The sequence below is a fragment of the Grus americana genome, chromosome 7 (assembly GCF_028858705.1).
Source record: "Grus americana isolate bGruAme1 chromosome 7, bGruAme1.mat, whole genome shotgun sequence".
Taxonomy (NCBI): Eukaryota; Metazoa; Chordata; class Aves; order Gruiformes; family Gruidae; genus Grus; species Grus americana.
In genome coordinates, this window is record NC_072858.1 from 11,856,746 (window position 1) to 11,872,972 (window position 16,227).

At 46.0% G+C, this 16,227-nt stretch overlaps 1 protein-coding gene across 2 annotated transcripts in view; it reads right to left on the reverse strand.

Moving 5' to 3' along the window:
• Window positions 1–5,875: 5,875 nt before the first annotated feature.
• Window positions 5,876–16,227, reverse strand: part of MXI1 (MAX interactor 1, dimerization protein) — a 57,915-nt gene continuing 47,563 nt past the window's right edge. For both annotated transcript variants that reach the window (XM_054832835.1, XM_054832836.1), the window contains exons 4-6: window positions 10,526–10,640; window positions 9,172–9,343; window positions 5,876–7,771 (exon numbers count right to left, since the gene is read on the reverse strand). In XM_054832835.1, the coding sequence (XP_054688810.1) occupies window positions 7,608–7,771; window positions 9,172–9,343; window positions 10,526–10,640 (451 nt within the window). In that variant the 3' untranslated portion in view covers window positions 5,876–7,607. The remainder of the gene's footprint in view (window positions 7,772–9,171; window positions 9,344–10,525; window positions 10,641–16,227) is intronic.

The following is a 16,227-nucleotide window of genomic DNA, read 5'->3' on the forward strand; positions in this document are numbered from 1 at the left end:
GTACAGTAAAAAGTGCAAAACCACTAAGCGAGATACGTTAGGAAAAGACACTTCTCAGAGAACACAGATTTGTTCCTTTCAGATAAGGATACTGTGCAAGACGAGCAGCATGGGATGCATGTTTCCTCTTAAAAGTAAGTTACTACAAGAAATGGTTTATGTAGTACAGCCTCAGTCTTGTACAAACTGGAATCTCCTGGAGAAATTAAACCAGCACAAATCGGACTCTCAGATCCCAGACTGCTCCAGCCACCAAAGGTATTTTCATAACTTAAGAGTAGCAAATTTAAATTTTCATGGTCATGGCAATCCATTTCCCTTTGCTTTCCCTGATGCCTGAGAGTGTTGTTCCGCTTATTTCTGTAGTTGCTTGGTCTGAGAGGTTTCTAAGTACAAAAAGGGACATTAACTTAGAAGATTGCAACTCAACACTGGAGGTGTTTAGAAGGCAAAACTGATAGCAAACTTCTGTACTTCCCACCGCTGTTCCTCCTGAATCAGTGCCGTGGCAGCACTGCATGACACCACTCCCGCAGCTCTTCCAACAGTTACACTAACCCTGGGATTATGGGAAACGTTCTTGGGCCAGTCCCAAGAGAACGAGCCCTGCCTTGCAGCTGGTGTTGCTCTTCACATTGCAGGTTGTCCAGTCTTTATCTGAGCCCCCAAAATGCCTCACTTAGATTGCAAAATAAGGAGGGACATTTGCATCAGGACTGTGGTAAACGCCCATGCCACATACCCAAGCTAGCGACCTGTTAACATAGGACCTGATTCAGCAATTTCACCACCACATCAAAGCTCTGGCCTTGGGCTGAAGGCTCTGCTACACAAAGGCACTCACGTGATTTCCTCGTGTCAAGCAATTACCTTCCGACGCTGAACTCCCTTGCATGGAGTCCTTGGGCTGTACGGAAGTGCAACGCTTTCCCATGCTGGATGCTGATGAAAATGTCTTGCTCTCACCTAGACCAAAAGGTGACACTTCCCAAAGAGACGTTCTCTGTGAGGAATACAAGTGATGCTAAGTTTCAAACCTTACATTTTTAGCAGAGCTGCTGAACAGAGATATTCCCTAGGTAATGAGTACTATTTTGTACAGTTGTTCACCACCCCAGGAAAGGAAAGAGCTTTTATATTTCTCCATCAAGCCTCCCAGCAGGAAATCCAAACCAATGAATTGTTTTGAGACAAGTATTTTTGAGAAGGGATTAAATGGAAAGAATGTTCTAGCCTTAGCTAAACTGAGCACTAGCTAGAGTGCCGATAGCCCAAGTCAAGTTATAAACAAGGTCTGTGTACATTCTGACTAGCAACCACAAAGTTAAAACCACCAAAAAATGCTTTAAATTCCTTGGTTTATCCTGCTTTGCTGCAATGTCCCTCAAAATCAAAATTAATCCTTGCTGAAACACAGCCCTGCTGCAACACTAATGACCTCGATGAGACTTTACGGAAGGGGTGAATTTGGCCCAAAGCTGACTGCTGTTCTGGCTCACTAGCATTTCTTTCAGCAGGAATCACAGGGGGAAAGAACAGATGGACACTAAATCTGTCTTCTCTCAAACCACCCCTGTAACTATCACCTCACAGACGAGGCACGCTAGAGCTATGGCTTGTTGGAAGGCAACACAAAATGCCAGCATCCTCCAGCCCCACACACGCTACAGTGTGACAAAACATCCCAGAGGACCTTACTGCAGAAAACCCCAGCCTGGGAGCATCCCCTGAGGTGAGACTGGCATTATTGCTAGTGCTCAGAGACACTTACTCATCATTCCTCTCTGCCTGATTTCTCTGAACCGCCACCTTTCCAGTACGTGAATGCCCTTCACAGCTTAAAAGCACTGGCCGGGGCCACCCGGCGCTCCCCAGGAATGTACGGCAGCTGGCTGCCTTCCCATAACCCGCTGAAGACCAACACCAGTCCTTTGCAGCGCTTTGTTTCCTCTGAGTAAATGCCGTACTAAAATGAAGCTTCAGCACATGACTGTAGCACAGCAGACCACAAGCCAAGATGTTGAACAACTTGTTAAAGGCCAAATTAACCAGCTCACCCCACTGGCTTGCTTGGGACCACATTGGGGTACGACTAAGGGTATGATTTTTTCCAGTGTAGTACCCATAGCCCTTACAGCACAGTTAACATAGAAGATCCTTCCGAAAGAAAATGCCGTTTCACACCTGCCAGTGGCACAGTGCAACACAATCGTTAGCCCTGTATGCACACGCACTTTGCAGGACTCATCCACCTTTCCTGGAGGCTGCTCAGAATTCCTGATCCTCGGTATTTCTGAAGGGACCTCAACATGAACATCCCTCCTTGCGAGACAACGCTTTAGTTTTAGTCAAACAGCCACAGGCCAAACAGGAACCCTAAATACTACATATTTAGTAGCACAGCCACAGTACCAATACCCACAGACTCCTTATTTCTGCTTCTGCCTAGTAATTACAGGGTAAGTCCTCTTTTCACGAGGAAATGAGCAGGGAAGCAGGGGTCAGTGCTGATGTATCACCCAGCCTGCCTTTCTGTAACAGGTCACTCCAAAGGAAAACACTGTCTGTGCAGACAGCCACTCTCCTCTCCCCATCCATCTTCCCAAACATTACCCGGATCTGTTGGCCAATTTCAAGCAAATGTGACAGTGCATCAATATTTTTTAGACACTTTGTGCACAGTGGTGAACAGAGAGGGAGAAGGACACGCTCCTCTTCCCCGGGGGTCCCACAGGACGATTCAAAGACTGTCTCACAGATGCAGAGGAGTTTCAGTCACTATCGGGTCACAGAATTTATCACTTACCAGAGAATCTGTCCACAGGACAAAGCCCGAGGAAAAAACATCAGACGTTACTCTGTTATTTATGGACTTTTTCATTATTGTCACCTCCCTAACCTCAGAACCAAGTCCTGGGTTTTACCGTTATCTTCCAGGAAGTGACCCCAGTTTCTCTTTCCAATGATATATGGCTGGTGTCGAAAGATATGAAACAAAAAAAGCTTACGATCCGGGGGGGGGAAGATTATCTATCTCACTTTACTGCACGTGACTGATCCCACTTCCACTGAAGCCAAATGTTTCATCCATTTCAACAGGGCATCACAGAAACACAGATTACAAACTGGGAGCAGCAAGTGAAAGAGAACAAAGAACAGAAAAGCAAGAGGCTGGAGCTCACTGGCCAGAAACAGATGGTAGCAAGCAAACAAAAGGAAAACACAACCACAAAACCTGGAAAATGATAGGTCTGTATAGTTAACCCCATTTCTATTGACCTACAGATTTCTTGAGACAGATGGATTCGAGACCACCTTCGTCACTGACATGCCTCTAATGGAACGGACATTAAAATGACCTTCAAGTGACAACTCGCCATGGGATAACCATGACAAATGCAGCCTGATAGTCATCTCCACCTTGTCTGCAGACACGAGATGACATACTGTAATACGCTTGTGTCAAAAGAAGGAAAATGCTGGATGGTCTTTTTAATGGGTTTGTCCGTAGCAAAAGGACCCACTGGAGATCTAATTTACAGAGGTAGGACTTGACAGAATGAGCTTACGAGGGAGCTGTGCATGCATGCACGTGTGGGAACTGTGTGGGCAAGTGGCCTAAGGAAAGCACATCCAATTCTGGTTTTACAGGAAAACTCACCTTATTCTTGTAAAATTAAGCAGAGACTAGATTTAAAAGCTTCTGTTACCCTACAAGCACAAAAAATAATGCAGAATAACAATAACACTCCTAAATTAAACCATAAAAAAAAACTTCACTCAATTTTGCAAAGATGAAAGGAAAATGTGATTCTGCGCCCAAATTATCATATGGCGAGAATAAGTGTCATTCTGGATGGAACTAGAGTTGGTGTGGTGGGCAGACACCTAGGGCTGCAGAGCAGAAGACTGGGAGCGAAGTGTTGCACCTTAGTCTCTTACTTGCAAACGAGTAAAATGAGGCCTCAGAAGCAGCACAAACCCCACAGCATTGTGGATTAAAAAAAAAATATCAGAGTTGGGAACCCAAACAGGGACATGCTTTCAGTGTCTTTATCTTTTGGGGTGGAGGAAAAATTTTTTCTTTTTTTTTTTTTTCCCCCCCTATACCACTCCCCCACCTCCCAAGGACAGAGTATGGACACAACTGAAACCTTCTGTGAGCACTTTTCCGGGGAAAGCCCAGTAAATCCGATTTGCTCTGCTGCATCTCAGAGTTCAGTAATATGAGGGACCATCTGAGTTTCCAAAGAGAGAGAGAGACTTGACCCTCAAGGATTTGGATCCGCACCTTTGGATACTTGTTCTGTTTTACAAGATTTCAGGGTGGTTATAGAAACTTTGGTGATACTTTGAAAAGTGACATGACCTTAAAGCAGATCTGACACATGGACTATATTCTGGCTTGCCACAATGGGGACAATTCAGGAGAGTCATACATTTTTAAGCAGAAGGCACTATTACGATCATCTAGCTGATGTCCTGCATAACCATACAATTGGCCTGTAAAATAATGTAAACGTAATTTACAGCAACTTCTGAACCAATTAGTCACCTTGACCATTTCAGCACAACACATCAGACCAACAAACGGCAAAGTGAGGAGTGACAGACCACGTGAGGTGCCAGCGTACACAAAAGGCCAGAGTCCACAGCACAGTAATAACCTGGTGCAGAACAACCTCAAAAAGCCAGAGAAATATTTCCATCACGTAAGAAGCTCTTCAAACCCCAGATGAAGGCTGCTAAGACCTGCCCCAAAGGACCCCCAGCACTACAGCAACCAACTCCTTGTCTTTAGCAGTTATTATATTATAAAGGCTCTTAATTTTCTTTTACTCCTGGTCCTCTTCCTGGCTGGACGACTGCTGCTAGCTGAGGTGTCAAGGCAGGTGGCTGGTGGTGGAAGCTCAACTCCTGCTACATTTTCCCCATTGTATTTGCACTTGATATCCAGACCCCTTCGAGGCCACAACACTAGAAAAGGAAGGAGATGCCAAACTGGCCCTGCAGCATATGAGCAAACATTTCAGACACATTTATTCCAACCAGAGACATGTCACTGTTTTATACCAACTAGGAGAGCAAAGCCATTCCCCACCCCTGGGAACTTCAGTGTTTCTCGGCTGTGATATTTCTTTCCCAAGTGGCCATTTAAAACAAACAGGAGTAACAGGAAGGAGGAGGTGCTGGAAGAGCTACAGAAAAAGTCTCATAAATAAATAAATCCCACTGGTATTCAACTGCTCAACATCAGTGCTGCCAGTGGTCAACACTTTCAAGGAGAATAATAATGAATAAATAAATCAGGCCTTGCTAGAGCTGAAGTTTCCCACTTTTCACCACTCAGAAGACTGTCCCAAACCTTGTGTCATCCACAGATTGTATGAACCCCAAACATAAATCCAGGCAGCATTTCTTCTTTGAAAACCTTTGGGCCCCATTTGTTAGCCTAGAGCTCCATTCAGACTCCTGCTCCTGCCAGGTCACCTCCCAGAAGGAAGAGGAACAGATGTACTGAGCCACTGGATTACATACACACAAGCAAAAACAGATTTAACAGCAGCGACCTGATCCAGACTTAAGAAGCAAATTTAAAACAAACAAACAAACCAACCAAACAGAAATTGTTCATTACAGCCATAGGAAGATTGTTTCTCTACTCAAGCATGTATGTTGTGCCTCTTATGGGGATGACGCACTTTGGAGGAGAGTGGGGGAAACATCAGCATATTTAAACACAGGCAACTCATCACAATGCAAAACTCTACTGCAGACTCGCTCAGGATCTTCTCATCACAGGATCGAAGGGCACAAGAAGAACGAAGAGTCGGCTAAAGTGATACGAATGACCAAGATGGAAGAACACAACTCATTTCAGATACAGAAATGTTTAATGGCGTTAAAGTGCTACTTTAAAGGGGACCATATGCTAACATTTAAACACAATTCCACTGCACTGCTAAATATGGTTGTCTTTATTTTTTTTTATTTTACCTCTTTTTGCCCAACCCTACCTAAAACAATAAAATAAAATCTAAAGGACTGAAATTAACAACCCATTCAAATCAGCAATAAGTTATGAATTTTATAAAGCATTTTTTTTCCTCTTTTTTTCTTAGTAATGAGGGGTAGTTAAATTACTTAAAGATATACAAAGTTTCAAACAATGCCATAAGTGAGGACTCTATTAAAGGTTTTTAAAACTTGGAAAACAAAACAATCCTGGCCATTAAAAAGACAAAAATAAAAAAAAGCAAAGCCCTCAAAGTGCAGGTTAGAACGCTCGTCTCCAAGAAAATTAGAAAACATTCGCTATAATAGCTCTTAACAGCACCTGCACAGGTAAGATGGCAAGGCCCTTGGGAACAGGACGTGCAGTCAAAACGTTACATTAACATGAGAGACGTGCTGAGCTTAACTAGGTTAACTACTGGACCGGAACCTCAAAGGTCAGCAAAGGGAATGATTCTAAAAAGAAAACTGAAGAAACCCCCACCAAACCTGGGCTCTTCCAGCTAGCACAGCCTTCATCCACTGTGTGCATGGCAAAAAAGCATCTTTGCATTTCATTGGGTCAAGTGCTTCATCAAAACAGAGATCTTCTCATGGCATAAATTCATATAAAAGACATCTAAGGTTTCATATGGACAAGCTCTAAAAAGACACATCAGACTTGGGGTGTTTTCCCTCCCAACACATTTACAAATGTTTATCAAAAAATCTCTTCAAATAAAAAGGTCATAGTGGCTCAGTATCTGGGCACGACTTTCTGGCATATCACCTCTCGTATGTGCTGGTTTCTTTCTGTCCTCAGCTGGTCGTGTGCCTGCGTATGAGCACGCATCTACGGGGAGATCTGCTGTCAGTGTCACAGCCTGAGGCGTGACACAGCCCACGATGTGCTGGTAGATTACAAGTGTGTACCTCTTGCTTTAGCCACGCATCAGAGGTACTTGCTTTTTAAATGATGTCCAACAGAAAGCTGAGCGGAATGGTGTTCTCTCCTGAACATCTCTCTTTGCTGCCCCTCTCTCTCTCTGGGCACAGAATGAGACCTTAATCATTATTGTCATTGCTATTCCTAGGCTAAGTAAGCCTTAGATTTCCTAGTACATTACGACAGCATTGGATTGTGATAAACTGTAGGACACGGTCCTTTTAGGACCACAAAAGCTCTTCAGAAGGGCCTAAACTAGGTTGTTCAACCTGAATGCAACGTAAGAAATTCTGACATTTTTCAGATCTCATGACAGAAAGAGAGGGATGAGTCTCTAGTATCCTCTTTCAAACAAATAAATTCAAAACAAAGTGTTTCATCACTAAGGTCTAGATCCAGGTCCCACAGAAACGAACGGATTTCACTGACTTCAAAGGGACTACGGTTTGGTCTAACTTTTTGCCAGCAGTAATTGGGATTGGTAACATGACCAAATGGAACACATGTGGGTTTCTGTGGAGGCTTCCTTCACCCAAAAAGCTTTATATACAAGTCTCTCCAGGACTAGTTGTCAATATATAATTTCTGAAAGAGGATACTGGCATCTAGGACCCAGTTTGATCACCCCAGTGAAATCATTCGCCCTGCACTGTTGTCTCACTTGGTTCTAGGAAGCAAACGAGAGCTTGACACTGGCGCTGGAGTAACCCTCATCACTCCCAATACTCTGCAAGCTGCTGTGATCATCAATGTCACTGATGCTGGTTGTGCTGATATTGTCCACTTCTCCATGGGAGAACTCTGTGCTTTCAACGTCCACTTCAATCTCTTCTAAAAAGGAAAATGAGAGAAATGCACACAGGTTAGCACCGCACACCCAACCGCTCTCTTCAAGCCAGCAAGCTGCCGGGACTCCCCCAGTCAGGGACGAACCAGCCGTCTGTCAGAAAGACTTTCGGTGTTCTCCTTTGGAGTGGGATGGGCTGTGGACATAACTTATAAAAAGACTAGATATCAGCTTGGAGTTTTTCCTAAGGACTTGGCAAAGGGGCCTGACTCCTCCAGCGTGCAGGCCATGCTATCAGCACAGGTGAGCCACCTCATGTGCTGAACTTGTTCCCCTACGTCTGTATTTGGAGCTCTAATACCCCAGTATTGGAAACAAAAAGAAACACATAAATCTGAGGGCAACAGAGAACACGGAGCACCCTGGAACATGCTACTTGCTTGATACCACGTTGCCAAAGCTGGCACCACTCGCATAGGACATTACACTGCATTACCATAAGGATCTGGGTTACCCTCAGAGATGATCAGTGGATTTTAGAACATAAATCTTTTTTTTTTAAGAAATACTTAGAGACCAGAGATCTAGTTAACCAGACATCTTGGCTCCCATACCGTTAGGAATTTTACAAAAGGATTTTATTTTTAAAAAAACCCAACAGACTGATGTCTGTACAGCATCTTTGGGTCTGTCAGTGAATATCAAAGCATCTATTGTGCCTTAATATTGCTCCACCTCAGAGATATTTAAAAAAAGACAATTATCTCAATCCAGTTAGCCATTCAGATAATCTCTATCTAGTTTTAACTGAGCAGATGAACTGGGAAGCTTGGGAAAAAAAGGGGAGGGAACGGAGAATGACTCCAGGAATTTTAAGAGGCAATTTGCTTGGTTATATCATGGTACCTTAGTTATACCATGGCCTAAATACAGAATGAGAACCTGGATGCTGCTTTGCAATATCTGTTCCAGTCCCACTAATACCTTCTTAGATTTTCCTCTCTGTGTTGCCAAGAGGTTCAGTAGACCAAAGAGTGCATTGGATATCTCAAATTTACCATCAGGTATTAAGTTACCATCTTGCAATCACATTATTTTTCCTAACTAATGCTTCGGCATTTTAGACAGCTTTTCAGAGAAACAGGTCACTTTAAATGCCACAGAAATCAGCTCAAGTTTCCAATAACAACAATTCTTCCAGACTTAGTTACAACTCATGCAAAATACTAAACTCTTCATATATATATATATATATATATATATATATATATATATATATATATATATAAAAATAAAGTGTGTATGTGCATGCATGTGAGCAAAATCAGTAGCCCAAATACCAAAGGCCATAAGAAGGGGTTAGCTGAGAGACAAGAAATGGATGACTCTCGTGCTCTTGCTTCGCAGAGTCCTGGGGATTCAGTGCTATTTCAGCAACACCCACCTCGCTCCGAGTCCGAGCGATCTGAGGAAATGGTAGATCCAATGCTGTCCATTCGTATTCGCTCTATCTCCTGAAGACCCTGTAGTTGTTCCAGTCTTCTCTTTAGGAATCTTTGTTCTCGTTCCAGATTCTCAAGCTGGTGTTGGCTTCTCCTCTCAACCTCTTCAAGTTTCTGACATGATCAAATGTGACTCAATAATTAGTTTCGTCCTTTTCTCCTTCCCTCCCACCTCTACTGTCCAGCCACCTGCTTTGCTTAGACATTCCCAGGTCCCAGAAGCATTCGAGCTACAAAAGAACCCTGAACCAAGCTGCCTTCCAGTCTCCAAGAACAATGCCATCTCCTCATATCTTTTCCACCTTCCAAGTCCTGATAAATCATACACATTAGTATAAAACGTCTCTGAGGGCAGAGCCTCTCCAAGGGAAACAATTTGAATTGCAGCAGTTTGTGGGTCATTCCGCATGGGCTCAGCCACTTGCATTACCAAATCTGTCCACGAAGGGGCCTCAATTCCCTTAACCAAACCCATTCAGAGTTTGTTACAATTCACTGTAACATAAAAACGTGCCCTGGGAGTTCTGTGTTCCTTGCTGCATGGTTTAGTAGGATTTCTCAGAAACAGTTTTCTATTCAGTAAGTGATTTACATAACCTACTACAGATTTCTTTGATCACAGCTGGGAAATCTACCAGGGCACTGTTCTTTGTTTCCTACAACAAGCACATTGCATAAGGAGGAGTCATTTCAGGCTGTGTCCCTTCGGCAGTGCTTTTCCTCCTCCACCACCCATCCTCCCTCCTGCTATCCTGACCTGCGACAAAGTATTTCAGCCTCTTCCAGATACTGACAATGCTGCATTTTCTTTTCATGCTTCGCTTTGCCAAAAGTGAATCTAGAAGAGTGCTGGGCTAGCTGGCAGGCTCACACACGAAACTCCAGCAAGCCGACCCTGTCTCACACTCTTGTGGTTTGTGCTAATGCTTCAGCAGTGGAAACTCAATAGCACATCAGAAAAAAAGCTGCATTTTCCATCAAAAATGCAGTCACTCAACAGTAGGTAGGGTCTTCTTTAAAGAGTTGCAGCTGCCAATGAACGATCACAATATAGAACAAGACCCCTGCTCTCCAAATCAATCATTTCTGTAGTTAACGGAGTTCATTATGGACTCTTCTAACAATGTGGTTTGTAGTAAGGATAAATGAGTAACCAAGGGGGCAAGGCTTGCTTGTCTTTTTTTTAAAAGGTGTTAGTCTCCTTCAACAGAGTTACCTCTAGGCAGCAAGAGTGAGCAATTGAATTGCACTTCCCAACAGCCCATTCTGAAAGCAGCTGGGAAAAGCAGCTCTTACCTTGATATGTGCTTTGGCTTTGTTGAGCAGCCCAAGCGTTGTGTGCCTGGTGCAGTCTGGTCCTAGCGGTATCAGAACTTTTAAGCGTTCTAGACACAGGCGGAGGTGAGCTCGGCTGCAAGGGGAGAAAAGGAGGATCAGAACTATGCTTTCAGAAAGGGAATGTCATTTCCTTTTCTACTTCCCTCCTACGAGGCAGTTTTGATGTTTCTCTCTTTCCACACAACACAAAATTCCCCACAGGTACCAGGACAGACTGCCACTCAACTATTTACACTGCAAACATCAGCTGCTCACCGATACTTGCGTTATTGCTAACCTCTGACAGACATTGTTTATTTTCTTGCTGTCTGAACTGATAATATGACTCATCTGGATGAACTTTGTGCAGGGGCAAGGCACACAGGCAAATGGTACAAGTATCTCGTGGGTTCTCTCTCTCTCAGCTATTTGCTGTCTGTTTTGCTGAGAACTTTTGTGAAAGCAGTTTCAAATGACTGCTACCCCTTGCACATTCATGCATTGCTGGCTCGGGGACATTTGCTATGAACTGATCTAAGCACCATCTTTTTGCACAACGTTAAGAAGATCGATGAGAAAAATGGTCAGCCCAAAACACCCAAACAATCCCTGCTGGCAGTTAAGGGAGCTAGAGGGATGGTAGCCACCAAGAACTGCACTCTTACTCCTGCCTGGGCCCAGATCTGGAACGCTGCTGGGAGTACAAGGTCTGCGGGAACAGGAGAACCCAAGACCTTCCCCAGGGCAGTCTTCTGACCTTGGCTCACATCTACAAAGGCAGGCTCAAGCACCACAGTGCAGCTGATGATCTGAGCCATTTTCTGCAGAATAGGGAAACACTTTCTGTGGAAAACGGTTGAGGCAGCAGTGGCAAAGCACATCACCCTCGAGCTGTGCAGGGAAACTGTTCCTGCTGCCTCCTCCTCTGTATCACGCATGCAGGAATGAAGAGCAGATTTATGGAAGACTATCAAGTGTTGGTTGCCTTTTTCCCCCCTTCCCTCTCTCTCAGACATTAATGATTTATGTCCAAACTTGTCCTCCCAATCAATACCACAATGACATCAGCTCCCCCATTCACATGCAAGAAACAACAGTGCAAAAGAGTCCTGAAAGCCTATCCCAGCCCCTGCCCGTGCACAAAGAAACTGAATCTTAGTCTGATCCATCTCAATGCTGGGGAAGACAAAAACAAAACAACAACAAAAAAAAGCACGGACAGTTCATTTCCATTTGTTTTTCAAATTCACTGTTGCACCCAGTTTGAAAGAGGTGGGGGAGAGGAGTCTGTAATCAGGCAATTATGTCAGTGACAAGCAAGGATGATTAAGGGTGGAAGGGTCAGGGGTTTTGCTGATGAACTGTCAGCACAGGGGAGTATTCGCTAGCGGTGCTGTAGCTGTGAGCTCCTCACTGTTTCTATTATAAATCTCTTTACAAAGGGTCCATCATTCTGTCTCAATAACAGCCACAGGGCTGCATATTACCAGCAAGGCCCTTGAAGAACACGTGTTTTTCATTAAATATTAACAACTGGAGGGGTAAGGAAAGGGAAATCATAATCAAAAATAAAACAAAAAAATAATAATCACATCAATCTCATCTCTTAGTTCTCAGCTTGCTCTAGGGCAAACCCCACTGACATTAAACCCAGGTGGCTGACATGGGGGGATTTTTTTCTACCTGGAAGCTCATTTTCATCATAGAGCTTGATCAACAGGAGTTGTGGGCACTCACTACAGGTGTTTGCCCAATGTTCCATGATGACCTGCAGGGCCAGCAATGAAAAAGTATTGCTGGTTCACACTGGCACTATAGTTCATGTCATCCCATGGGAGACTGGACACTGACTTCTGGCAGCTAAAGAAAGGAGGAAGAGGAGGAGGGTCTTGTGGTTAAAGACATTCTGGGTTTTGAACCCATTTTTGGCTATGCCACAGAGTTCCTGAACGACCACAGAAGCAAGTCACCAAGTCAGCACTGTCAGAGCACAGCCATCAAGCTGCAGCAGAGAGCAGCATGTGTCTCTTCACAGCGCTGGTAGGAGCACCAGCCACACACCTCACTTACGGGATCAGCCCAAGTTAAAAATGCAGCTTGAGTAGAGATAAAGATGTGTGCATAGATCTGGGGGCTGAGGAGCAGGGCTGGTTCCACCTAACAGGGAACTTGCTACAGAGCACCTGCTATGGGTAGGGACCACAAACTACCCCCTGCCCTGCTGGGGCAAGGGCAGCTCCCAGTGCATGGTGAAAACTGAATTATTTGTGCAACAGAAAGCAAGAAGTTTGGGGAGTCAACATCTAACCAGTATCAATCGTATCACAGTCCATTCCTGAACACAGAGAGAAATGGACAATGCATCTACAGCCTGAGCTTTGGGCTGAGTCTCAGCATGGGAGGTTTTACCAGGAACCGGGGAAGGCACTGCACCAGGAACTGCAATTCCTGGAACCAGCCATCAGCTCAGGCAGGAGCGAGCACTGGCTGGACTGCCGAGACAGCGCTTAAAAGGATGGCACTGTGATCTGCCACGTCAAAAGCTAGGTTATGTGCAGACTCAATGAGATAAACCATGTTAAGCATCTGAAAGCTATATGCAAAATCCAGCCAAGTAATAACACCATGGACACTGAAACACTTCCCATTGTGCCCCAGGATCACAATGGATTGAAGAAGGTTGCTGTGCTCTGCAGACGCCGACAAGGGCAAGGAAAGGACAAAGCAGTCAGAGGGCCTGTCCTCATGAGGACACTGGAAAAGTTGGCCGAAAGTTACTTCCCAACACATGTGGCCCCAAAGGGGACATTCCCCCAGTTCTAGATCCCCACATTGGCTCTGAAAGCATGGAAGACTGGCTCAGGCTCACCCGGACGGTGTTCAGAAAAGCCACTCCTGACAGCAGCTCCACTGGCCAGCTGCCAAAGGCTGTGGCCCACAGCAGGGGTGATGGCCTCTGCCAGCACACCAGGCATCAGGAGGGGACACCTGCCTGTGACAGAGGGTGTGAGCATGAGCTGATAAACTCACGAAAGCGCACAGCACGACTGGGGCAAAGAGCAAACTGCAGGGGCAGGTGGCGTTGGCTGAGCTAAGGCAGGTTTGGAAGAGATTTGACCAAAACAATCACTTTTGTGCTGCTGGTGGATTTTCCCCTTGTTTTGCACTCGGAGCTGAGCCACACTGAGTTCTGATGCCACTGCAAACATGAGTGCATTTGTATCTCCAACCACAGCCTAACCAAGGGAAATGCACAGGGCCTTCCATTAGCATACAGCAGCCAGCCAGCCTTGGTGCGCAGACTGGCACACACCGGAGACAGGCAGGCCCTTCAGCCCCAGCAGCCACCTCCCGCTGCTGGGGATGACACTGGCGGAGTCGCTCAGGAGCTCCCTGGCCCAGTATGGCTGAGATAGCAAAAAGCAACCAAGCCCGCAAACTGTCCTGGCATGTGAGCATGCTGCTTTCCATCAGTGTTCAAATCAAACAGCTTCCCCAGCTCTCTCTCCTCTGCGGTGTTCAATACCTTACCTTTTTACTCCTAAAATCTAAGCCAGTTGCAATCCCTGACCTCTCTCAACTTCCAACAGCCCTCGAGTGGACCACGATGGGGTCTTAAACCACAGAGCACACAGGCAGGTCTGACACACTGATGGGTGGCTTCAGTAAAACCCAAAAATAAAACTCCAGAGCTCAAAAGTATCACAGCAAACTTAGCTAAAAGACCATTTCAGAGAGAAAGCAATCACAAGCCTATTAATCTTTCTTATCAAGTCCTGGAGCTGTACCTGGGCAGCTGTAATCCCACAGGTTAGGCCACGATATGAATGTCTTGTCCCGTTGTTTACCTGGACTCTGTTGCAATGTGGCTTTGACAATGCTGCGGGCTCTTGTATTCAACAAAAATACCAGCATTGTGCAGGCTCCAGACACAGCCAGACGGCTTTCCATGTAAACCACTGGATTATGCCAATATTTGACGCATCTGCCAATATCTGGAAAAACAAGTCTAAATGCCCATATTGTTATATAACAGAGAAACAACTCGGGCTTGGTGTGAAGGGCTGCTGCCTCTCGCTGCCTTGATCCCGGGGAAGACAGAGGATGACAGAAGGAGAATTCCAGTTTCAGCTGAGGCTGAAGCCTTTGCACGATAGCTGCAGCAGAGATGGGAGAAGCTGGAGCCCTTCCTCCTGCCTAAGTGGCTTTGGAAACAATCAGGCTCTCACAGCAGCATCCTGAGCACATGGTGGGGTGCTGCATGTGCTGAAGAAGGAATCCATGGAGGACTGGAAAGGAAGGGGCTCTCCTCTTTCCCAAGAGATCAGTCCGGTGCCCCCCTCCTGCTCAGGCTGACGAAGGGGAAGACTCCCATTTGAGATTCCCATGTGGGCCATGAGGGTGGCCAGAAAGGGAGCAAAGCACCCAAGACGCTTCAAAAAACCAGAGCCTAACATACACCTCTCCGTTCCAAAAAGCTGAGGACAACCTTTTATCTTGTGACACCTGGCACCTCTGGCTAGGAGAGAGCCCCTCTGCCACTTCTGCTTCCTCCCCTGTGCAGGGCCAGGGGGAACCTACAAACAAGTTCCTCTGGGATGTGGGGGGCGAGCAGAGCGAGGATACCCCCTCTTCTCTGCCAAGAGCTGCTGTAAGAAAAGGTATGACACCCCTAAACAGACAGAACAGGAGACTGAAGCAGAAGAGAGATGAACAAGCCCAGCAGCTCAACAGCCCTGCCAGCCCTGCAACACGCTATAGGTGGCTGCATGTGGAAGGAGGGGGTGCTGGCCCCTGAAGTGGCAGCCCCACTGCTGCCCACTGGGCACGTGCTGTTCTCCCCCCTTTCACTTTGTGCCTGTGTGAGAGCTTTTGACTGTATTTGGATCATCTACTTCTACCCCCCAGCTCCCCTCCAAGCCTGAGCCCCCAGGCCCCTCTGTCCTGAGCCTCTATCAGAAAGGAGCCCGGCCCTTGCTCCATGCAGCCCCTCCTTGCACTTGGCTCTGCCTGGCTGCAGAAGGCTGTAATTTCACAGCCTGCTCTCCTCTCCAGCTCCCAATGACATCATCTGCTCTGATTATATAAAGCACAGGGAGGAAGCCTTTATTTATGCGTGCTTTTTGCTCATAGCTTCAGCTGTCTCACTGTACAACACGCACTGAAATCCCACTGCGGGAACTGGGCTCCCTTTTGCCTGGATCAAAACTGCAGTGCAGAAAAATGTGCGGGAGCAAAAAAACCTTCCCCATTTCCTTCCCCAACTCCTCTGAGGACATTTTTTGAGGGATCTGGGTAGGAATCAACCTACCCCACCACCCTGCACCACAGCAAGCTGGGCATAAAGCCACCAGCCTCTTCCCTGTCTGGGGAGTCCACAAAGAGCTGAGGGACCTGTGGTGGCAGCTCCAAGCCTTGTGTCTGCTCGTCACAAAGTGGCTACACAGGGGCTAGAAACCTACCTCAATGTCTGAGGAGCCCCCTGAGAGGGCCTGCCCAGGGCTGGAAGGCCATTGTAGCAGCAATGGCTGCAGGCACGACTGTAAGGGAGCCATCCCTGAATGTAAATATCCCTGGAGAGACTGCAGCTTCTCTGCTAGGACAGCTTTTGAGTTTGTGGCTTTTTTTTTCCAGCTTCCACCATGGGCAGAAGCGATGGAAACTGAGACAAGAAACTTTCT